This window comes from Marmota flaviventris, chromosome 13, assembly GCF_047511675.1.
Source record: "Marmota flaviventris isolate mMarFla1 chromosome 13, mMarFla1.hap1, whole genome shotgun sequence".
Lineage (NCBI taxonomy): Eukaryota > Metazoa > Chordata > Mammalia > Rodentia > Sciuridae > Marmota > Marmota flaviventris.
In genome coordinates, this window is record NC_092510.1 from 48,449,924 (window position 1) to 48,476,219 (window position 26,296).

Genomic DNA, 26,296 nt, shown 5'->3' on the forward strand with positions numbered 1-26,296 from the left:
TGTGTAACTGGTAACACTCAAAGAGACTAATAATTTCCTTCTCCAAAGAATTTAAAATTCCAAATTGCTGACTTTTCATTTCCTAAGAATTCCTTTTCTGATTTGCTGTGTCATACACAAACAATTCATATATTTTTTACTTGAATGTAAATGAAGCTTTTGAATACTCTGAATTAATTAAGTAAATGAGAGATTTAAGCTAGTATGAAATAAACAAACCTGTTAACCATTTAAGGAAAAATAATGAGTACATAAAAAGAAAACACATAAAATTATAAGACATTTTCTAACATATATTTTCTTATTTACAGCAACAACAACAACAAAAAATGTTGAAACCTACCATGTTCAATATTTCCCTTTGTCAAGGGGGTTGGAAGAGTAGGGATGTATGGGTAAATGCGGAACTTACCAAGACTAGAATTGCCTTTTGCTATAGTAATAGTCCTTTCAAAAGATTCTTTGGATGAATTTTGTAGCATGATACATTCCACATTGGAGGCCAGGGAGCTCTGTTCAATTAAGTACTCAGAGCCCTGAAAAAAAATAATGCAAGTCACATGGAAAGGAAAACTAGACTTTGGAGCATGATTTCAACACTACACATCTTTAGTTCTATGTTTTTCAGCAAGAAAAACAAGATCAGAGGTTGCCTCAGGGCATGTGTCAGAGGAGCCTCATTCCAAATGACGGATTAGCCAGAACTCTAACTCTGCACTATCTCCTACCTCACTATGATGCACATACCACAACCTTTAAAATATTACCTTTCCAGTTGAATCAGACAGCACAGGAGAAGTAAGTTCTGTTCTTGATACAACTTCACTTGGTAAATGAGATTCAGTCCAAGATATTGTGTTTTCACATTCATATTGTTGTTCAGTAGAATTTGCAGGTGTATAATCACTTGTGTTAAAACCAGAAGGAGGCCCCAAGCTCAAGTCTACTGAAGATGAATTCTCATCCTGTCTTTGGAGGAGATTCTGGGCATATAGTTCTTCCAAAGACATATGCAGATCAATTACTGGATCAGAAGAATTTTCAGTTATATCCTGAAAATGAAAGAAAAAATATTAAAACCAGAATTAAATCAATTTATTTTATAACATTGCTTCTTAATGAGCAACTATTTAGTGAAAAATAAATCACAAGTATTCATTACTTAAAGAGTGTTAACAATGCTGGTGCAATGATACATACCTGTATTAACTAGCTATCGGGGGGCTGAATAGGCTGAGACAGGAGGATAGCAAGTTCAAGGCCAGCATGGGCAATTTAGCAAGACCCTAACTCAAAATAAAAGGGCTGGGGATATAGCTTAGTAATAGCCTGCCAGTAGGTTCAATCCCCAGTATCACACACACACACACACACACACACACAAAATAGATAGATAGATAGATAGATAGATAGATAGATAGAGATATGCATTAACAAATATTTCACTTAGCATAATTTTCTGCCTTTATTTTCATAAATACTTTTGAATAAATTTACTGCAAATCACACATTTCCTATTCTGAATTACCCTTGTACAACATACCATACCTAGGATCATTTAGGTAGAATATTATGTTCTATCCATAAAATAATATTATTCTGACTTCACATAGAGAAGCAAATAGCTTCAAATCTAATCTCATTTAAAGTGTAGTCCATTTCCAGTGAAGATCTACTTATTGAAATGAATGCATGCAAACTATAACATTAATTGATTTGGATTCATGAACCTCCAAGAGAAAATTATTTTGACTTGAATTTATAGGTATTTATGGAGAAGAAAAGAAAGGCTTGAAACTCGGATTATTATAGGGAAAATTTATATAAATATTCTTCAAGATTTAATAGGAGGAATATTAATCTGAGTGGTCATAAAATGTAGGTTTTAATCTAGGCTCTGTTATTAGCACAGACTCTCTCTCGGCTATATATTACGCAATTTCTACAATTCTCTGAAATTCAAATTCTATAGATCTGTATAAATACATGTAATCTACTTACAGCAGATATGTTGTATCACTTATATGCTTTGGGCAAGCAATTACTTCCTGAATTGCTGCTGAATAAACACATCAGTTTTCCCTTCAATTCTTTGATTGATATTTTTAAAGTACAAAAGCAGCATATGATGAGCACATAACCATGTAAGATTCAAGCTTTATGGGGGCAGGAAAGATGGTGGAATGAGATGGACATCATTACCCTATGTACATATATAACTGCACATATGGTGTGATGTTCTATCATGTACAACCAGAGAAATGAAAAGTTGTGCTACAATTGTATATGATGAATCAAAATGCATTCTGCTATCATATATACCTAATTATAATAAATAAGTTCACAGAAGAAATAAATTGATCAACAAATATATGAAAAAGTGTTCAACATCTCTAGTAATTAGAGAAATGTGAATCAAAGCTACTCTAAGATTTCATCTCGCTCCAGTCAGAATGGCAATCATCAAGAATACAGGCAACAATAAATGCTGGCGAGGATGTTGGGGAAAAGGTATGCTCATACACTGCTGGTAGGACTGCAAACTGGTACAACCACTATGGAAAGCAGTATGGACACTCCTCAGAAAACCGGGAATGGAGTCACTATTTGACCCAGTTATCCCACTCCTTGGACTTAAAATCAGAATACTATAGTGACACAGCTTCATCAATGTTTACAGCAGCTCAATTCATAATAGCTAGACTATGGAACCAAGGTGTCCCTCAATAAATGAACGGATAAAGAAAATGTGGTAAATATACTCAATGGAATATTACTCAGCTTTAAAGAAGAGTGAAATTATGGCATTTGCCAGTAAATGGTTGGAATTGAAAAATATCATGTTAAGAGAAATAAGCCAATCCCACAAAACCAAACACCGAATATTTTGTCTAATATGCAAGTGCTAATTCACAATAAGGTAAGGGGCACTAGGGAAAAATGGTGTTACCTTAGATTAGGTAGAGGGAGGCGATGGGAGGGGAGAAGAGGGGATAGGGGGATAGAAAAGATAATAGAATGAAACAGACATTATTCTTGTATGTATATATGTGACTACATGACCAATATGAAATTATATCCCATCTATGTATGATATATCAAAGTACATAAATGGATTCTACAGTCATGTATAACTAATTAAAACAAATAAAATAATAATAATAAAAAAGAAAACTGTTAGGAGATTCACAATTGCTAAACTATAGAAGCAACCTAGATGCCCATCAATAGATGAATGGATAAAGAAACTATGGTACATATACATAATGGAATATTACTCAGCATTAAAAGAGACTAAAATTATGGCATTTGCAGGTAAAAAAAAAAAAAAAAAGATTCAAGCCTTTTGTATGAACACAAAAGTCTTCCTTCATACCTGGTACTCTATTACCTTCTCCAGTGAAAATGGCTGGCATCACTTAGTTGTTTGATCATATTTTTATCCATCTGCATAATACATACATACGCATACACAGATACACACACATTCAAGTTGATATATACATACATTTTTAAAACTTAAACAGAACCATACATTAAGTGGCATTTTTAACTTGTTCCTTTTTTATCCCCAGTATATCCACATCTCAATGTAAGAAATGGCCATGTCATTCAAAAAAAGAAAAGGTCAACTCCAGTGTTTTATGGCTATCAATTATTCCTAAATATGAAAGGCACTGGAGTGTACACTTTGGAGTCAGGCTACCTGAATTCAAATTCTAGCTCCACATCTGGTTAACTGAGTTTGGAAAGTTAAACACTCTGTACCCTTATTGAGGTTGAAATATTAGGTATCTGACAAAAGTGTATGTGTGAAACAATGTAAGAAACTCTAGAGGTGAAATGATTGGATTATGAGAACATTACCCTAGTCAGTGCCTCAATCCCTGACAGGGATTAACTGGGTAGTAACAGCAGGAAAGTAAGATGTGGCTGGAGTATGTAGGCCCTTAGGAACATGCCATTGGAGTTTATATTTTGTCTTGGTGAAGATCTCTCTCCCTCCCTCCCTCTCTATCTCTCCCTCCCCCCCTCCCTCTGTCCTCTCTCTTTCTATTTCTCCCTCCCTCTCCCTCTCTCTCCCTCCCTCCTCTCTTTCTCTCTCTCCCTCCCTCTCTCTCTTTCCCTCCCCCCTCTCTCCCTCCTGTCTCCCTCCCTTCCTCTCTCTCTCCCCCTCTCTCTCCCCTTCCTGTTGTGATGTCCTGAGCTCCTTTCCTCTCCCACACTCTTCCCACCATAATGTCCTGCCTCAACTTAGGTCCCAAAGAATGAAGTCAGCCATCCACGGATTAAGACCTCCAAAACTACAAGCCCCCAAATAAACATATTCTCTAAGTATTCTTATCAGGTCTTTTGGTCACAGAAGTGAAAAAACTGACTAAAACAGCTCTGGTTCCCTGGCCTATTAATAAAGGAAAACAACAGAACCCATATTATCTGTTCTGTTAGAACCAACCATTAATTACCACAAAGTACAGGCCCAACAGAAATGACCCAATAACTATTAGCTTTTACAGTTATTTATTTATATTATGTAACTTTATACACATGTGTGATAATGTGTTTCCTATAAACTACAGAACTGGAGTAGTGGGTCAAATCATATGCACACTTAAAATACTGCTTATTTATTGCTAAACTATCTTTCATTTTCTTCCACAAAAAAGAATATGTGAATACCTATTAATCTTACCAACTCTAGATCAGTTTGGTAATCCGACCGGTCAGAAATATATTCAACAGTGTTTTACTATGCATGCTTCTGACAATTAGCAAGATCATATCATTTATACATCTTCTGTGAACATTTTCTTCATGTCCTTCCTTCAGCTTTTTAATCAACAGATTTTCACTTATTCTTGATCTTTTCTGAATATAAAATCTTTGTGATATAACTACAAATATTGTCCCAGTTACTTGTCTAAGTTTTTAATAGGTAATATTTATGTCATTACAAAGATAAATTCTTTGTGTAATCAAATTTGTCGATATTTTTGTGCTTCTAGGTTTTATATATAGCTTCATAAATATCATAAATATCTCCTTGACACAATGTAAATGAAATGTTTTCTGGTATTTTCCTTGTATTTATATAATTTATTTTTAGATTTTAACCATCTACAACTTATCTCAGATATAGTATAAGAGATGGCTCTCTCTTTGATTAGTTTAACAGCTCCAATGCAAATTATTATACTTCTCTTCTTCAATACAAGTTATCATTTCTCTATAATTATCAAATATTTCTGACACAAAAGAATCAACAGAGTAGTTCTATCATGCAAGCAATTAATATATTTAGAATCTTCAGGAACAAATAATAGTAAAGTAACATTCTCCAATCAGAATCTGAACAATAACCTGTTGGCTCATCCACCCAACTTTATTTTATTTATTCTCATGAAAAATAACAATGTGCTTACTAAAGGAGTGGTTAGTTTCAGTATTACTAAATTAATTATAATAATTTTCAGTAAATCATCTCACCCACGCCTCAAAGAAAGAGAACAATTCAAAATTGCTTTTCATCAGAAAAAGAGGTCAAGCCACCCTTGTGAGCTGAGGTTTACTGAAAATCATGCAGCAGAAATTTCCATGCATTATTCATGAAGGAATTAACACAGACATACAGAAAAGAAATAGCTAATCAACACAGTAGACAACATACACCTACTTCAGAAACATTTCTGGTTGCTGAACGACCAGAGTTTTATTTTTAAAAGTCTTATGGATCTAAAAGAAAAATATTTCTTCCCCCATAAAATGTCCAAAAATAACTCTATGATTTTCCAGTGCAACTTGGTATCTAAACTGAACTTTTCTAAAAACCTGTATTAATATATGCCTCTACTTGATACATTCTTGTTCTTTTCCTATTATAGGAAAAGACAACATCTTTTATACCTTTGAGAGTGCAGTTTTGTCACTAAGACTTTCATAATTACTCCTACTATTTTGACTAGAGTGATTTATTTATTTTTTATTCAAACCTCTTCTCCAAAAACAAAATAATTAAGAAACAGCATTAACATTCTAAACAAGATGTGAAGGCAACAAATTTCAGCATTGGAGAATGACACTATGTGGAGATCTATGGTAATATATAGAATTTTTTTAAAAAAAGGAATCTACTATTTGTGTTTGGTGTGTGAGGTTCAAAAAAAGATTTCTATCTTGACAGACACCAACTTCAACCTGCACTAGAAATCACAGGACTAACTGGTAAAACCAATATTCTGGAATGAAGAATGTGTACCATATCAGTTTTTTCCTGTCCGTACTGAGAGACTGAAAGTATGAATGTACATTACAGGGCAGAGAATGGGATGTGACAAGGAGTACAAACAGAGACTCAATATATAGCTATTAAATCTTTGTTGGTTGTATTTTCAAGTCAAAATAGGAAAAAAATAAAGCATCTTCTGAGAAACCATGTGAAACTTTTAAAGAAGTCTATGAATATTTAAGTTTGGAAAACAATTATTTTTGCATTTTATCATGACTTTGGAGGTAACAAGAAAAGGGAAATTGAAAGATTAATAAAAAATCAAAACCCATAACAATGAGAAAGGGAAAAAAACCAATGGCTTCAACCATGTTGCCTTTAAAATAACACATTTCAATCAACTACCTCTAATGAATCTGAATGCCATGAAATGGGTATATGTAAATCCTTACATGATAATTCATCAATGAAGCAAACACATATTCCTTTCAAAAGGCAAAACAGAATCGACCCCTAATGGAAGGCTTCTGTGAACAGGAACAAGTTATGGCTGTGGTCCTTAGGTGCTTAAGCTGCTGCTCAGCCCTCAACTCTGCTCTGAATGGTAAGTCCATGCTCTGGTGGTCAGCTCTTTTAACTTCTGGTAGGATACCTGACCAGGGTCGAAAGATCTCTCATCAAGGAGAGGACAGGTAAAATAACGTGTCTATTTCCAATCACCATTTAAGATCACAAGATTACCAAAAAAATCTGAGGAATGACTGAGATCCTTACACTCTATCCTTCCTTCAAATCAGTATGGAGGTATCTTTGTTTTTCTTAAATATCCATATATACTTTATGGTTATTACAGTATAAGATCATATATATTTAAACAATCATATATACTACATGATTTTATTTTATTAAAAAGTAAGCTCACTTTTTTAAAAGAAAAATAGTGAATTCTAAATTGCATGACAAATCACCAGTTTGTTTTTTAAAATAAATTTAGTGCAAAAAAAACCCAGAAAAAAATGCATTATATAAATTCTTAATCACATAAATTTTTTCACTAAAAAAGGCATAGAGGAAAAAAAAGAAAACCCAGAGTTTCAGAGATTTACCATGATACAAGAACAGTTCTACTTTCTAAAAACACTGAAAGCACACAGGAGTTTCACAATGTGTTTTAGAACACCCTCATTAATGTCTTCTTTGTTGTTTTGTAGTTTAAATATTTCACTTGTTAGGCCAGCTTGCCAAAATTTGCTTCAACAAAAGAGAAAACTGCTTAGGGAGAAAAACAAGAAAAGAAAAAGAGGAGGCAAACAGACGTCAGTAAACCAATATGTTGTGCTGCATACAGCCAGCATTCGCCCTGTAAAATGTATGCTTCTCAGTATGCAGATTGTGTAATCCCTTTAAGTAACAATTACTAAATTAAACAATGCAATCTGTCCCACTGGCAAGAAGAAGTGTGCTATGCTATGGATTAGGAGATTCCATCAGGAGATGAACTAGCTTCCAGCCCTGAGGCCAGTAAAGGCTGAACACATTCCAGACAGGAGGCAGCCAGACAGTCTCAGGTGTGCTAGGAGAGGAGCAGCTGCTCCACTCAAGATTATACCTTACAAACCAATTCAAGGAGATTGCCCAGCATCATTTGAAAGGATAACAGGTGCACCTTGAACATAAAAGAAAATGCTTTCAAAATGTTCTGGCCAAAAAAATTACTTGTTAATCAGGAAAGGAGGAAACTGAAAATCCTACTTTCCAACTTATTCATATATGAGATCTCTTTCCACTGAATCCAATTTATAAGTATGGTATAATTCCAGCCTAGAAAAATAAACAATATATATCCATATATGAACTCTTTGCCCAGATTAAATAGATACATTTTTCCATATGTTTTTTAATTACTTTTTTCTTAAAATGATATATTGTAAGTACAACTATATTTCTATGCTTCATCTTTTTCTCCAAAGGTAACTCCTTTCCTGAAGTTAGGAAGTATCATGCTCACACATTTTTAAGTTTCCAACACACATGTATACACCTACTCATAAAAATATATATTGTTTATGCATCAATTTCCATAAAATAAAAACTTCAACAAATAAACAGATAAGTAATCAAAATAATAACATTCAAAATAATTGAAGAGATCATTGATAAAAAGTGACAACCAAATGGCCAATATATGGAAAAGTATTCAATCTCACTAATAATGAAGAAAACAAAATGAAAATGTTGTAACACACCATTTTTCATTCAATATTGAATGGGTTTTTAAATGCTACTTAACCGAAAATTATAGCGTATATAACCAAGAAAATCAATAGAACTGGGGCATTTATGCCAATTATTTATTTCTAAAATATAGATGGCACAGATAGTCCAACAGTAACTAGACCCTTCAATTACATACACTGATATATACATACTTTGTCATTCACTGATTTTTATATAGTTTGCATTATTTTATATAAAAATGTAACATTTAGTTTAAGCTAGCAAATGCTAAATTAACGTAAGAAATATTTTACTATCCAACTTTGCCTAAAAGTTTTAAAATCATTAAAAAATATAAAGTCAATCTTGTAATTTTTCCAAAATAGACACTGCTAGTAATTTTGGCAACAGTGAGATCTATCCTTTTCAGCAATTCTATAGTCCTTTCTCCCTATCTCCAAGCCTCTCAATAAAATTAGTAGATTCCCCCACTAAAAAGTAACCATAGACACCACTAAAAACACAATCTAATAAATGTATTTCATTAAATTTTCTTTATGATATGAAAATCCTAAAAGTTTTGAACATTTATGTCTACCACTGTCTTAGAAACACTAGAATTAAATAGCCCTTTATAGTCTGAAAGCTATAAAATTAACACTAGCTAAATTAAAGTGTAGTTTAATCTGATAGGTAATCCATGACTAAAGAAACAAAATGTTTCTAATATGCTACTCCCACAAGTCCCCATCAACCCTGACCTCTGGAAAGGTATTCACAAAGCTTTCTCAAAAATAAATGACATTGTCTCACTACCTTGGGAGGAGATGATGGCAGAGAGGAGCCATAGTTCAGACCATCACTGCAAGCACTGCCATGAAGAGATAAAACAGAGGCTTGGGTAGAGTAGACACTGTCATTATCAGGAGAGTACTGAGACTGAAATGTGGATTCATCTACCAATTCAGCACCATGTGTGTCCACCTAGGAATCAAACAATATCATCAGTTGGGAATTTTGTTCTAGCACTGAGGTCTCCACTTGAAACACAAAGGCATAGTGGCATCTTTCTTCAGTCTATCCTGCTCTACATTCTCTTCAGCATGTCAGAAACTGACTATATAGTACTTTACCTAGTGCAGCACAAGAGCAAATTGCTCACTTGTAGCAAAGGGTGCTGGAACCCACAGCTGCTTCATTTCCTCAATAATACAGCCAAAGGTAACAATTAATAAAGGATCTGGATCAATTCTAAGTTTAAATAGCTCCATTAGTCATGGAAAGTGTTTACTTTTTTCCAGTTCACCTGACAAACTCTTATCATTTTATAATAAAATGAATGAGGACATGTCTTCTATTCAACTAAAATAAACTGCTGTTCAAAAAGGTAGCCATGCAATTATTATTTGTAAACCTCACTATAAACATATATTTTAAATTATCTTTAGTTAAACTTTAAATCCATTCAAGTCATAGAAACCAGAGAACATCTGAGATGTCATGCTAAAATTATACCAACAAATAAGGGGTCTAATAATGATATGATTAGTGAAGCTTTAAGTTAAGAACTTCTATTAGAAAGCTCACATAGAATGAGATAGAAAATTTCATCACACATTATCTAAAAATCCTATTACAATCTTCTATAGTAGACATAAGAACTGACCCTTTTCTTGTATTTCCAGCATTTTCTGGTTATCTTAATGGCAAAATCCCATTTTTCTATTTATTTTTTATTCCAACTTACATGTTTAATATAATTTAGAAGCTTTATCACAATACAGTAGGCTGTGCTCTTATAAAAAAACTCTTAAAAATACACTGGGGCCATTTCAAAGTGACCCTCTTGAAATATAATTTCATAGGCCTGAAAAATTATTTTAAATACACGTTCAAATGCATTAACAAATCACCATGTGGAGCTTTAGCCATTACAAATGTACATTATGTACAATAATCTAGATAGTAAATAATTAGTATTTACTATCTAGATAGTATTAGCTAAGCCTCGTGCCATACATTACAGTGCATAAACATTTGTTTTAAGTGACATTAAGGAAAGAATACCTCAGTCTAAGTTGTATACCTATCACTGATGCCTTATAGTCCCAGAGAGATCATTACAATTTGCTTAATTGCTGTACAGATAAAACACTGGAGCCCAAAGAAGATGAACAGCCAGTCCAAGATTATATAACTGGTTAGAAAGAAGATCCAGGACACCTACTTCTATCATAAAGACTAGTTAAGCCTCCATAAAACTGGAACTAATATACTTTGTGATTGGGATTCTTTGAAGTTTAAGGAAGATATGTAAACTCTAGAAACAATGTTATTCTTAAGATACTTCAGGGATAATGATATATTTGTGTCCTATTGCATATAATTTTTTATTTTTATTTATTTATTTGTTTTGTTTGTTTTTGCTGTGGCTGAGTACTATTTAATACCAGAGTACTCACACAGTTCACTGCATACTAAATGATACTGTGCAGAGAGAGCAAGGCCAAAGTTCCCTAGTGTGTTAAGTATCAAAATGTGAGATTATTGTATTGACTATAATACTGCAAACTTTCCAAATAGGTGTTTCAAGAGCTTGCAATTTCAAAATATTAACAAAAACAATTATCTTCTTCAAAATTAAGACCACAAATGGCACTAGGTCAAAGATGTGCACAGTGCACATAAAATATTGAACAAGGAAAATAGTGAGACTTTTCAGAATATTTTATAAGATAAAATAAGACATACAAGCATTTGAAAAGAGAACTTAATAAGTTGTAGCCACTAACCAGAGCCAAGTCAGCCCTGAAGAGGGCTTTGTCAGCCAGCCCTTGCTCCTCGCAGGAATGTGGCGGGTACAGAAAGGAATCCTCCTTAGCAGAAACATAACCTTCTTCAGGTGAAAGCTGCAGGAGAATGATATTTGAAAACCAGTTCATGAGAAAGACAGAGAAAAATGAAGGGGGACAAAATGGAGGAAGGCAGACAAATAGGAAGGTAAGTGAGGAGAAAAGGAAAATATGGGAGTTTTTAAGATAAACATATGACTTCAACATTGAATAAGTATGAAATATAGCAAATATCTCTATTAAACATTTTATTTGAAAATATAAATTAAAATATTTTGGTATGAACATCATCTGTTAGATCAGAATCCATTTCTATTCTTTTTCTCATTTTTTCGTATTAAAGATTACCAAAATCAATAATTTTTACATTATAATAGTCCTCTAGTAATTCTTATCTGCCTACTATTATGGCCAAATACTGAAAAGCAAACTTTAGTTATTAAGACTTTTAAAAAGATTGGAGAAGAATAATACAACAATAAAAAGAGGGATCAACTTCTGTCATATCCTCTTAGAATATTAATTTAAGGAATGTAATTTACTTGACAGGGAAGGTGGCTGAATCCTACAGTGAAGCCTTTTAATTTAGCATAGCTTTTAAGACAAAATAAAGCAAAACTCTCCAAGTGCAGTTTGCTTATATTGCAGTCTTGAGCTCTATTACCTTCTAACTTGATCACACAGACTGAAAAACCTAAAAATTTTATAACAATTTCTGAAAAATGGGCCAAAATATTTAGATAAGGCCTTGTCTACATAACTCTGTGTCAGCAACACATGCAAAAGTATTACAGGGAAAAACTTCCTTTTTTTCCTCTTTACCAAAACATGAATTTAATATTTACTAAGACTCACTTTGGGAAACAGATATTCATATGTTACAATGCATATTGACACCAAAATATCAAATACTGTATTGAAAGAAATTTACTTTAGAGCTAGCTAGAAACAGAAGACTCTGCTTCTAAATAACTGGTACAGTTTCTTTTAAGGGAAAAAAAAAAAAAAAAAAACATGTATTAAGTCGTGTTCACTATTTCTCTTTGTAAAACAGAAAGACCAGAGCCAATTTATGGTCCACCTTCGATAAATATATAGAGCCTCATGATGTGCCTTTTCATTTTTACATTCCCTTTAGTACAGATCTTTTCCCATTATTTCTATAATCCTGATTTGATTTTTTAGGTTGGATTACCAGTCTTCATTCTTTTCTCCCTCCCTCTTTTCTATTATTTTTTCATAAATGCATTTCATAGATTACCAAAATTCCTTGTGGAGTAAAACTGGAACATAGAATAATTCTAATTAACACTTAAAAATACTAACAAAGCTTATTATTTGAACAAATTCTCTCACAAAAATCGAACAAATCTTTATTGATATTCATGCATATATATGTTGCACTTCCTTTCATTTAAAACTATATTTATACCATGGAAAAACCTCACAAATAATGATCATGTCTCTTAATATTTAATTGCAGTACAATGGTAAATGCCATGTTACAATTACTACACCTAATAAAACATGCTGCTTTATACAACATAAATTGTTTTTTCAATATTGCAGTATAGAATATGGGAACTATTCCCTCCCAGAAGAAAGAGCCACAAACTGATGAACTCATTTTGTATTGTTCAATAAATTATGAACAAATTATACAACAAATAGTGTTGAAGTCAACATAATTAAGAAACTTAAGCCACTCTATCAGAGATCCTACTTTACTCCCCTATGATTAAAGGTTCTACTATTAGTTGTTAATGCTTTTAATTTTTTTTTAAAGAGAGAGAGTGAGAGAAAATTCTTTTAATATTTATTTATTTATTTATTTATTTATTTTTTTAGTTTTCAGTGGACACAACATCTTTATTTTTTATTTTTATGTGGTGCTGAGGATCGAACCCAGTGCTCTGCGCACTCCAGGCGAGCGCACTACCACTTGAGCCACATCCCCAGCCCAAATGCTATTGATTTTTAGTACCCCCGCTACATTGTTATTTTAATATTTGAATCCATATTTCTTTGAAATATATGATTCTGCTTCATCATGACCTTAATAGCTAATAATAAAAAACGTCAAAAGATAATCACAAAGTAATGTTATAAATATATTTCTAAATATCCTGGCTCTTTTCTTTCCTTATTTTCTGAAAAATATAACTCAAATTAAATTTTTATGTTCATGGAGCCAAAGACCATATTGCTGAAAAGTACCAAAAGTGATGATTCAGTCATGAGAACACCCAAGGCTAAAAGAAAACCTGTGAGCCACTTTTCTTGTACATATAAAAATAAATCAATAGAATCCAAATTCTTACAGGTAAAGGCTTGGTCACTCCTATTCTGACAGTTCCTGAGGGTGCCCCCTTCAGTGCTTCCACAGCTTCTTCAAGACTGCTGTTTTCCAAGTTAATGTCATTGACAAACATGAGGCGATCTCCAGGAAGAAGTCGTCCATCCTTTTCAGCAATGCCACCAGGGACTAAGGAACGAATTACAATCACAGTGCTTGCTGGATCAACTGGATCCTGACAGAATAGGAAAGTAAAGAGAACTCAGTCCATTTTTAGAATGAAGAAAATTTTTATAGGTTGTCCCTCTGATTATCAATGGATGGGTTATTGTTTCAAGTGTATTTTTAAAATTCATACAAAAAGAATTTCTGATGAATTATCTGAGCAAAGGTTATCTCTGTTTCATTTTAGCGAATCCATAAAGAGTTCATCTAAAACAAAAGCATTCTCATTTGCTAGTGTTCCCAAAAACACCTCTTCAATTGTACAGATAACTTTAAAATTATAATTTTAATTTTAGATTAAGTTGTCAAATTTTATAACTACCATTGGAGGCTAGATGTCATGTATATTCATTATTAACAACAGCATTTGTTAAATAATATGTCACTGGATGGAAATGTCTGAATGTTTGACCTGTCCCTTTGAAATGAAAACATACAGAAAGAAGCATTTGACAATGCAGTGTTTTCATTTACACAGCAACCTCCACATTAGAACAAGGCTCCAGAATCAGGCCCTATGAACACATCTCCCTAGTCATCTGAGACAGCTTTCTGTTCAGTGTTAATAAGGAGCAACAGCTGTGCTCTGTCAGACAGGCTTTAGCAATTTCCTCATTTATGCAGCATAGAGCACAAGGCAGGCTGCACTTGACCAATTTAAACATATTCATAAATATAGTAAAATGATTGGAATATCAGAATTCATAATATATCCAATTATACATTTATCATTTGCAGCAAAGAAATATCTAATACTTAATGACTGACCATTAAATTATGAGCCATCAAGACCATGGAAATAACAATAATAGATTCCTCAAATTATTAAAATAAAACACTGGGCTGGGGTTGTAGCTGAGTGGTAGAGTGCTTACCAGGCACCGCAGAAAAATAAATGAATAAAATAAAGGCATTGTGTCCCTCTACAACTAAAAAATATTTTTAAAAAAATACTATGTCTCTATGATTTTTTTTTTTTTTTTTTTTTTTTTTTTTTTGGTATCAGGCATTGAACCCAGGGTGCTTAACCCCGGAGCCCCATCTCCAGCCTATTTTATACTTTTATTTAGAGACAGGGTCTTGATAAGTTGCTTAGAGCCTTGCTGAATACTGGGATTACAGATGTGTGCCACTGTGCCCAGCTCTCAATAATATTTCTAAAATGTGTTCTACATGTTCCTCAAATTCCTAAGAGCTGAATTATAAAATAGCTGAATAAATTTGACATTAAAAGAAACCCTTATGATAATCAATGAGTCATATTAATTATTATTTTGAAAGACTCACTACAAACAAGAAAATGTCTTTGATGACTATTTTCTTCTTCTCTGCTATCAACAATATGCTTTCAGTACATAGCATTGTTTTTTAAAACTTGTTAATGGTAGAATACATTTACCTGATAATCTAAAATGCTAAAACCAAGGCCTCTGCTCCCTTTCTCCAGCTCTATGTGCTGAATGCCAGCCTCCCACATGGCCAAAGGTACTTGAACCTCCTCTGGAGTAGGACCCACATCAGTCATGGCCACCACTGGCTCCTCTGTCTCCGATGACCCAATGAGCTCACCTAGATCTACATGGGGCTGAACAACAGACCAGACATCTCTTATTTCACAAGCGCTAGAGTAGAAGACACACATATGAACACTTGCAAAGAAAAGGGAGATTCCCAACATCTATCCAGAACAAAACATTTTCAAATAAGCACCAGCTTATCAAGAAACCTTTAAGATTTAAGGTACAAAATGTCAAAAGCTGTTAAGAGGAAGAAATACTTAATTACAATAGGCATTAAAAACATAAGATTAGATGATATCCTATAAAATTATAGAATTTTTTTGTGGGTGAATTTCACTTCTTTTCAATGTACGAATCACGTCTATAGACAGAAAAAAAAAAAGGAGAGCTATTTTGTTATTAAATCAAAATAATTTCTCTGATAAATAAGAATAATTCAAGATAAGAGATATATGTAGAAGTTTTATACTCAATGCAAATAAGGATTATAAAACACTTTGACTTGAGTACTTGAGTATTTCATTAATAAAACTAGTGTAAACAGTGACCAAACATAGATTTAAAATCAGATTTGCTTGGGCTTAAAGCATGACTCTATGATTTCCTATATGTGTTACCTTGAGTAATATTCTTAGCATGGGCTTCAGAGTTACTCATTTCATAGAAATTTGTGAGTATTAAATGAGGTAACATTTATAAAGTACATGACACAGAAGCTGGAATTCAAAATTTTTGCTTCTTTCAGTAAAAATAAAGTAAATAAAGGTTACTCCAACTTGGTCCTTCTACAGGAACATATCAAACATAAGAAATATGTGTTCATCAGGATGAATACTATCTTTGTTTTAAGCAATTATCACATGACCTAGAACCATGGATGCAAATCTCTCTACCTGTCTTATCATGATAATCCCATTTACACCACACAAACACAGACACACACAAAGAGCATGGATGGATATAGTGCTAGCCTTTGAGCAGTAGATAATTTATAATTATATTTCTTATTCTAACATTAATCATTTATGTGAATATGGAAACTAGGCACTTATTCTTCAAAGTTTTCAAAATTATTCCATTATACTGACTATTTCAGTATAATGTAAATCAAATCCTAATATTACCTTACATGAAATTTGTCTAGGTTATAAATTATGCAAAATCAGTTTAGAAATGTATTGTGCATCTTCCAAAAAGCTCATTAGTTTCATTGCTTGACATTTTGATCCAAATGGAAAAGAATAAGTAGATAAGAAAATGGGAGTTTCTGAACACCACAGAGAATTAACTGGCATGTGTTAGGAGCTCAAATTCCTCATACTTTAAAAATAGAGTGTGCAAGTAAGTAAGACCTATATATGCTAAAATTATCTATCCATCCACACTTTAGCTATTCACTAAGCAGTAATTGTATGCCAGGCAGACTTGGGTAGGTTATATACAAGTATCTTTTTTCCATATGTGTACTATATACACACACTATTTACATATTTGAGTTTTCTCTTCTGCAAATGGGGACAATATGAACCTCTATTTCACAAAAATATTGAAAGTAAATTATACAAATATATATATAGTGTGCAATAAAACCTAATATTATTGCTTTCCTTACATCTTCAGAGAAAGAAAACAGAGGTTCCAAAAGATGAAGTGACTTGCTCAAGGTCACACAGCTAGTAAATATCAAAAAGTCTGGTTTAAACCCAAGCTTGACTTCAAGGTCAATCCTATAAGACACAGACTATGTAAGGAAACCAAATGCCAAAAAAAAAAAAAAAAAGGCAGGGGTTAAAAACTCATGAACACCATTTAGTCTTTCCATTTGTATTTTCATATTAGCCTCACTTTGCAAATTTTCTACCTTTTCTGTTAGTTCAATATCACTTAGGTCCAGGCTATCCAATTCTGACTGGGAGGTGGGTGGCACAGTACGACGACAGCACACCATTGTCACTTCTATAGGCAATTCTTTTAAAATATTGACCACATCTTGGTGATTCTCCCCAAGCAAAGTTATACCATTCACCTGTAGAAAAGATACATTCTTTAAGTAAGGAAAACATTTCAGAATGCAAATATTATTCTGAAAATGTTTTTTATTAAACAAATATACATTTTTGTTTGGTGATGATAATGTGATTCTGCTGGATCTAGAACTGTAGTTAGACCTATGGAAGTACTACCTAAAACAATTTAGAGTTTTGCTGTAATTGGATCTTCTAAAGAATTCACAGGAAAACCATTAACTTTTACCCATATTTGATCTGCCAGTGTGGAAATCTAGAAAAGGATAGTCAATGAAAATATTCCCAAGGATGAAAGGAAAAAAAAGAAGTTACAAAAACCTGACATTTTAAGTAAGGAAAAAAAATAGAATATTACATATATTGTATATTTTTAAAATGGGGGGAAAGAACCTCTTCCAATTTTCTTATATTTATCTTAAAATATATGGCTGCCTGCACATAAACAATACCAGCAGGTACCTAATGAAGGATGATGAGAATGGGGTGGATGGGGTCAGGATGGAGATTTTTTTTAATGTTTATCTTTTTATTCTCTGTTGAAACATGTGAATGTATTACCTATTCTAAAAAACAGATATATATTTTAAAAGTTTCAAAGAAAGTTTTTATAGTTCTCTGTACCTGAAACAAAACAACAACCACACAGAACTAGATCTGAAACTCAATATAGACACAGATATAAAATTTCTGCTTTGCGTGGATTTTTATGTGCAGATCTCTCTCAAGAAACCTCTGAGAGGAAATTTAAAATAAGAACTTACAGATCACATTAATCCTCCTTCAAGGCTTTTTGGAATCTTATTTGAAGAAGAGAAAGAAAAGTATAGCTCCTTACTTCCAATAGCTCATCACCACTGAAGAGTTTCCCACTGTGTCCAACAGGACCTTCTGGTAGAACTGATCGGATAAAATGATGTCCCACTGTTGCTTCCAGGCTTATTCCCAACCCACTATTCTCACTAAACTTGCTCACGTGGGCCACCTAAAAGAATAAAAATTATTACAATTCTAACATTCCTTTCTTTTTCTACTCATGCATACATTTTGTATTCACCCCAAAATGGTCAACTTTCTCATAAAAGCTTCAAAAACCTACTTGTAAAGTTTCAAAGCTTTGCCTTTGAAAGAGTTCTGATGTCTATACTGGCTTCATGAACCAACAGACCAAAAGGAAGCAGCCAGCTCTTTACTGGCCATAGATACTGACAGCAGATGGAGAGCAGTCAAAATTACAATAGGACCTGAGCTCATACAACAATAAAGAAAACACACTCTCTGTACTTGCTACTGTATGCCAGGGACAAAGCTGATCAGCAACCCCCCCACCCCCCAACCCCCTCTGCTCCCATATCATAGATTGTCTCATATGCTTCTTTTAAATAGGTACAATTTCTCTCCTTGTTTCCCAAGTTAGGAAAATAAGGTTCAGAAAGGTTACCTTGGCCAGAATTGCACAAGGAGAATAGAACTTTGAACTAAAGTGATCTCACCCTAAAACCTCACTCTTGATTTTATGCAATACTGAGAGACAACAGTGATCTTTAATAAATGAAATGAAGTTGAAAACAAGGGAATGAAATTCTAATTTCTTGCAGTTATACCAGATAATGGAGAATGTTAGGAACTTACTCATTTTCACACAGAATCCAATAATCATTAAAATCAGAAGGGATGCTAAACATGATCTACTTTAACCCTTTTATTTTGCAGCTAAGGAAACTGAGGAATAAAAAACTGAAAAAAAAACTCATTATCAAATAGTTCTTTCCATGTCTTAATTTTTTTTCCTAAGAAAGAAAATCAATTTTATTTATTTTCTAATTTTTTTATTATTTTTTAAATTTGTTGTAACTAGTAATATATGACCATTTATTTTATTTATTTTTTTTATTGGTTGTTCAAAACATTATAAAGCTCTTGACATATCATATTTCATACATTAGATTCAAGTTGGTTATGAACTCCCAATTTTACCCCAAATACAGATTGCAGAATCACATCGGTTACACATCCACATTTTTACATAATGCCCTATTAGTAACTGTTGTATTCTGCTACCTTTCCTATCCTCTACCATCCCCCCTCCCTCCCCTCCCATCTTCTCTCTCTACCCCATCCACTGTAATTCATATCTCTCCTTGTTTATTTTCCCATTCCCCTCACAACCTCTTATATGTAATTTTGTATAACAATGAGGGTCTCCCTCCATTACCATGCAATTTCCCTTTTCTCTCCCTTTCCATCCCACCTCATGTATCTGTTTAATGTTAATCTTTTCTTCCTGCTCTTCCTCCCTGCTCTGTTCTTAGTTGCTCTCATTATATCAAAGAAGACATTTGGTATTTGTTTTTTAGGGATTGGCTAGCTTCACTAAGCATAATCTGCTCTAGTGCCATCCATTTCCCTGCAAATTCTATGATTTTGTCATTTTTTAGTGCTGCGTAATTCTCCATGGTGATCCATCATACATAAATGGAGTATAATTTCTCATTTTCCAGTTGTACATAATGTAGGGTTAAATAGGTCATGTAAATATGCATGCACATAGGGCAACAATGTTTCACTCATTATACTATCATTCCTAACCCATACCTCCTCCCCTTCCTTCATTCCCCCTGTCTAGTCCAAAGTACCTCTATTCTTAATGGTAATTGGTGAAAGTTCAACATCAATAAAGTTATATGACTTTGAAATAAAATGCTAGATGAAAATCTCACCCCTGAAAACCCAATTTAGGCATTTTTTCCTCTCAGAACACTTCCGAGTCTCTACTGATAATGCCTACAAGGACTTTTCTCTGCTACACCACTCCTACATTTTCATGTATGCTGCATAACTAGACAGCAAACAAAGTGAAGTCAGATCTTTTTCCTTTACCGTTGTCTCACCACAGCCCAAAGAACTTAGTTCTTTCTTATTTATTTTAAACAAACTGGTTTTATTTACATGTAATTCTTAAGATATCGTCTCTAAACTTCCATTTAATCACATTTCTAAATGATACAAAGTATCCAGTTGTCATACTGTATATATAAAGTTCCAGGTATCATAGTGGCCTGAAATCAAGGACTGTGCAGTTTGGGTAGGTAGGAAAAGGGACCATAAAAATATGTGTGAACCATACCAGCTTAGTTATAAAAGTAACTCTTTCTGTATATAATGATAGCACCATCTGGGTATCTTTCATCATCTCTTGAACACTTAAGCACCAATAAGGCAGGTGATATTAGTTCTATTTTATAGAGGAAGATAAAGGCTTAGATGGTTTACCTCTCAAAGTTCTGGAGCTAATAGGAAATTTAATTAAGTAAATATAGGTTTCTTTATCACAGCACACTTCTTCCTTTGCCAGATTACTGGAAGTCCCACCAAAACAATATATGCACAGAGGACAGTTAGAAGTTCAGTATTGTTTCTGAGTCTGGGATGAAATGTCTAATCAAGGGTAGGTGTCCTTTAACATTCAGTTTCAACCTAAAGAACTGCAGGCTCAGTTATGCATGCCAGTTAAGTTAACCCTGTCCCTTAAAAGGAAATGCTAAATTAATTGCTGTTGAGCTGGACCTCCTAATTGTATTTTTCCTTGACTCAATTATAAAAGGTAGCAACAGCTGTACTAGCTCAATTCTTATTTGTTAATTATTCTGAATGTTAAAAGATTATTGTCATGAAAATTAAATGAAAAATTAAGAGCACTACTTAGAAACAAAGTGCCTCCTCAGTAGAAACAAAGTGTCCCTAAGTAGTGGTTACTAACATTACATATTATCATTTGCCTTTTATCTCCTCCAATTCAAAGGTATATAAACATTTCTGGCAATATGAAAAATTCTAACCAACTTTGCATTTTACTTTTCCTTTTCAAATCCTTGAAATTTTCTGGTATGCATGTAAAATTAATGATTTGTGTCAACTTTCTTAGACCTCCCTTTAGAATAGCACATTGTGATAGGTTGGCTAGATATACAAAGTGCTTCATGTTAATAAATATAAAATATTTACCATGGCATAAGTGATAGGGAAAAGTAGACAGATTAACCTCTTCAAGGAAAGTAAATACACAAAAATAAAAAAGAAGGTGAGGGAAAGAGTCCTTCCCCAATTCTCTACAGACATGATAAATCTGTCTTATTTTTAAGAGGATTCTTTCTATAAACCACAGGTGTAAGAATCAGAAAACCCCTCCTTCGTGTATAATCTACACCATTATAAGAAGTATTAAAATACTGATGATATACAAGTTCTAAAACTTCCATGCCATTTATTTCCACTCCTCGTTTACTATATAACTTTCTCCAAGTTGAAATTTTCAGTACCCAAATTAGGATACTTAGGTCTTCTAAAAAAGCCTTGAATATTTACTGCTTCTCTAGAACTTCTTGTGAAGATGATGTCTATTACTGCTATGAACTTCCTGTTCAAATACATTTACAAGTTAGGATATTAGGGAGGGTAAACTAACCTACCACTATTTCATAGTTAATTCCCATAATCCTCTGCCACTTTGTCAGCAGGGTAGCTTCTTGTTGCGTATCTTTTGTTTCCTGTGCCTCAGCTGATATCAACTGATACCCTGAAATAGTCAAAGCAATTAAGTTAGTGACACATTACAAAATTCTCCATATATTAACATTCTGTTCCAGAGACAGTGATTAGAACATGTCGTACCATGTCAGACATTTTTTTTTCAACTTAATTGGTTCTTTTCAGTCATACATAACACATAGTATTCATCTTTTTAGTTATACATAACATTAGTATTCACTTTGACATAATTATAAAAGCATGAAATATAATTTGTTATAATTCAGTCCCCGTTACTTCCCTTTTCCTCCCTCCTCCCTCCCCCGTTTCCTTCCCACTACTTTACTGATCTTTCTGCCATTTACTTACAGCTTTCTTTAAAATTAGTGTCTAGTAGTTATACATGATGGTGAGATTCACTGTGGTATGTTCATATATGTACATAGGACAGTTAGATCTGATTCATTTTATTGTCTTTCCCTAGCCCTCTTCCCTTTCCTTCATTCCCTTCATTTACTCCACTGATCTTTATTCTCTTTTAATAATTCCCCATCCTGTCTTATTTTGGGTGACCTTTCACATATTAGAACAAACACTTGATCTTTGACTTTTGGGGACTGGCTTATTTCACTTAGCATGATAGTTTCCAGTCCCATTCATTTACTGGCAAATGCCAAAAGTCATTCTTCTTTGTGGCTGAGTAATATTCCATTGAATATACCACATTTTCCTTATACATTCATTTGTTGAAGGAAACCTAGGTTGTTCCATCAATTGGCTATTCTAAATTGTGCTGCTATAAATGCTGATGTCACTGTGTCACTGAGGTATGCTGATTTTAAATCTTTTGGATATATATCATGGAATGGATAGCTGGGTCATATTATGATCCCATTCCTAGATATTTGAGGAATCTCCATACTGCTTTCCAGAGTGGTTGCACTAATTCACAGTCCCACCAACAATGTATGAGTGTACTCTTTTCTCCACATTCTCACCAACATTTATTGTGATTTGTCAGACTCTTTACCCAGTAGATGAGTACTCTCACTTCTATACTTTACAGATTTAATTAAAAACCCCATTGCATATTCAACACTATTATCTTTTAAAAGATATCTTTTAAATCCTAACCATAACATTATCCAATTTAAATATTTAAAAGAATGAGGACTCTGGGTTGCTTTGGGATTCTCTTCATCATCCTTTGGTGACTCTACAGTAAAAAGCCATGTCTGTCACCTCTATGTTAATTTTTCTTTTTTGTTTTCATTTGTTCTACAGTGGGAAAAGGAGTATGCTATTACTTAGCCAAGCAAAAACAAGTTAACAAATAATATATACAATTCAATGTATAGTGAGAAAATATAAATTTTAAAAAAAACATGACAAAATGAGATTGCACATTAAAATAAAAGACTAGCATGGAATCTCACTAACTGGCAAAAATAATTACAATTAAAAAGAAAATAGAAAAATATATAAATAAAAAGAAAAGAGGGAAGAAGCCCACCAAAAAAGTTACCCAAACAAATTAATTTAAAATGCTTAACTTAAAAAAAAAAAAAAAACTCATGAAAAAGAACTTTACAATCACATTTCAGAGACAACTCTGTATCATCATGGTTCTGACTCTTTACCCAGTAGATGAGTACTCTCAGGTTGTCTTTTAAAACTCTCTATTAGGCAGTACTCTATCTATCCCTTTCAGCATTCAAATCTAAAATTTAAAGAGTGTTTCAAGGGCTGGGCTGAGGCTCAGTGGCAGAGCACTTGCCTATGATGAGTGCAGCACTGGATTTGATCCTTAGTACCACATATAAACAAACAAAATAAAGGCATGTTCTTCACCTACAACCATAATTTTTTTTTTTAAAAAAAGTGTTTCAAAATTCAAATTTCTCATTAGATGTCTCCTGTGCAGTAGGAATTCAGGAGCTCTCACTCTAGGCATATTCTGCAGATTTGTTACAACTTGGGTTAAAACGCCAATTCTGCTTTCACCTTGAGAAACTAGATCAAATATTTCATAATTTTAAAAATATTTGGAGGGCTGGAGGTGCACGTAGGTCAGTGGCACAGCACTTGCCTAGCATAATGTGGCCCTGGGTTCATCCCCAGAACTGTAAAATCAAAGATTGGAGATTACTCCCCCAAAATAAGTGTTTTCTCTTCAAAATTAAATTAATTTCTGAGACAGATAACTATGCAGGAGTGAACACAACTTACAGGGAACATTTAAGCCAAATTCTGGGAAAGAAAGATCAGTCCTACCTCCTCCAACCCACTTTCTCCTATTCCCTTGTGTTTATATAGCTGGGCAGGAACTTAAGCAAAGTGGGATTATGAATGGTCAATGTGGGTATTTAGGAATTCACTGATTAAAATAATCTCAGATTCATATTCATTCAATTAACCTATGGTGATAAAATTCTCTGTTCACACTTTTAAATAATCCCAAGACTAGTTTTCATGGATTTTTTAAAAAACCGTAAAGTCTGGTTCTCTGTTTTTACTGAGAAGTCAACTTACATATCCAGACTTACACAATGTATAAAATTTTAGTGAAAGAGGCAATAATGACTCCTCATACTCCAAATGAAAAACAGTATTAGAGTAGACGCATGAAAATCACTTAAACATTTCTGCTTTGTTTACTTTGTTTAAAAAAGACTCTGGGACTCCTGATTTTAAGTCTAGAGCCTCCCCAACTCACTTCCCACAAATATATGCACTTCTCATGAGCTGCCTTCACCAGGGTAAATATATGGTTCTGAATCTTCAAGATAACCCCACACCATCCTCACTATCTCCAGTTTCAGACTCTGAACATTTGTATCCTTTCCTTAGTCTTGATACTCACTTTAGTCTTAATAATATCTTTACCTAGTAGCATTAAAATGGCAGAATACATTTAAAAGTAGTGTGAATCTTGCATATCTCCCTTACAAGATATTTTGATAAGCACAAATATTGCTTTAAAATGATAAAAACACGTTAAAATTTTCAGCAGAAAAGAAATGCAATAAAGAAAGAGCAGATATGTTAAAGAACTACAAAGCCTCTGTATTATGTCTTAATAAAGGGTGGAATTCTAGGACTTTATTCAGTCCTAGAATAGTCCCAAAGCACCTAAAGCAATCTGACAGGTAAAGGAAGCAACATACTGGCATAATCACAACTTAAAACAATGGGCTCTGAAAACATTTTAAATAACTCGCTAGATCCTAGACTTACAGAGAAAGAATTCTCAGAAAGGTTTAATTTTTCTATATAATTACTTTCCAAGATCAACTTCCCAATGATAAAACTTAGAACTCTTAAAAAATTAAGAAGTGAAAATGGCCTCCCAAAATTGAACAGCTTCATTCTAAGAATTTATAAAGACTCTCCTTTGTTTATTTTTAAATATTTTCTAATTGTATTATTGTTTGCTGAGGTACTGATATCTCAGCTATACAGAAGCAAAGGAATTAAATTAAAACTATGTTATATAACCAATTGAGTCCAAAAGGCTTCTGGTAAAACAAACAAAAATGTAGCAGAAAGAACAGACTGATTCATAAAGAAGACAATCAGCTATAAATGAACTGTTTTAATATATGAGAGCAATTAATCATATCTATAAATAGAGATTTACAAGCATAATGTTTTTCAATATTTTTATTAACGCACAGTATATCCCTATTGCTTATCTCACTTGTAAAAAATCACTTCTCTTAAAACACAATGAGAATGTCTTAGCCATGTTTACCTTCTTCTTCAATTGGTAATATGCTGGTGTTTCTCCTCAAAGATAAAGAATCTTCATCTTTTTCATAATTTTCTTAAAGATAAAAATATTTTATTAGTAATATCTGTATTAGTAATATCTGAACTAAGCACTTGAATTTTTCTAAAGGCACTATATTTATTTGAATCCCTAGATGAGAGTCTGTTTTATAAAGATAAACTCCACAGTAACCAAAAAAAAAAAGGAAAGTCCCCCTGCAAATGGACAAACATTCTCCTGCAGCCCCATGGCCTAGTGCTGCAGTTAGGTAACACAACAGCATTTTCCAACCAACAACCTGACACCTACCAATAAACCCTTCCTGGGGATTTTAGCAATGAGAGATACTAATATACAAACAGCTCATGAATGACATTTCTAAATGTGATTCCTTCAAGGAATGGCTGGGGATTTAGTCATTATGGCTCATATAAATAATCCTGGTAGATCTGCATTCCTCCCCCTAAAGATAAAACATTATGCTGACATCTAAAAGTAAGGAAGGTATAGAAAGGCAGATGCCTGCGCATTTCCAATTGAGAAGTGGTGGCTAAATGAATACAACATAGAAATACACCTTATGAAGTTTATGCATAGGATGGATGGTGGTTCCACTTATTCCCAACTTTACTAAACC

General features: G+C 33.3%; 1 protein-coding gene across 12 annotated transcripts in view; it reads right to left on the bottom strand.

Annotated features, from left to right (window-relative positions):
* Positions 1–26,296, bottom strand: part of Mpdz (multiple PDZ domain crumbs cell polarity complex component) — a 168,300-nt gene that overhangs the window by 66,378 nt on the left and 75,626 nt on the right. For all 12 annotated transcript variants that reach the window (XM_071600647.1, XM_071600646.1, XM_071600645.1 and 9 more), the window contains 10 exons: positions 25,642–25,713; positions 21,830–21,936; positions 18,199–18,345; positions 17,198–17,362; positions 15,216–15,401; positions 13,617–13,826; positions 11,236–11,352; positions 9,260–9,427; positions 768–1,052; positions 413–536 (listed from right to left, as the gene is read on the bottom strand). In XM_071600647.1, coding sequence (XP_071456748.1) covers positions 413–536; positions 768–1,052; positions 9,260–9,427; positions 11,236–11,352; positions 13,617–13,826; positions 15,216–15,401; positions 17,198–17,362; positions 18,199–18,345; positions 21,830–21,936; positions 25,642–25,713 — 1,581 coding nt within the window. The remainder of the gene's footprint in view (positions 1–412; positions 537–767; positions 1,053–9,259; positions 9,428–11,235; positions 11,353–13,616; positions 13,827–15,215; positions 15,402–17,197; positions 17,363–18,198; positions 18,346–21,829; positions 21,937–25,641; positions 25,714–26,296) is intronic.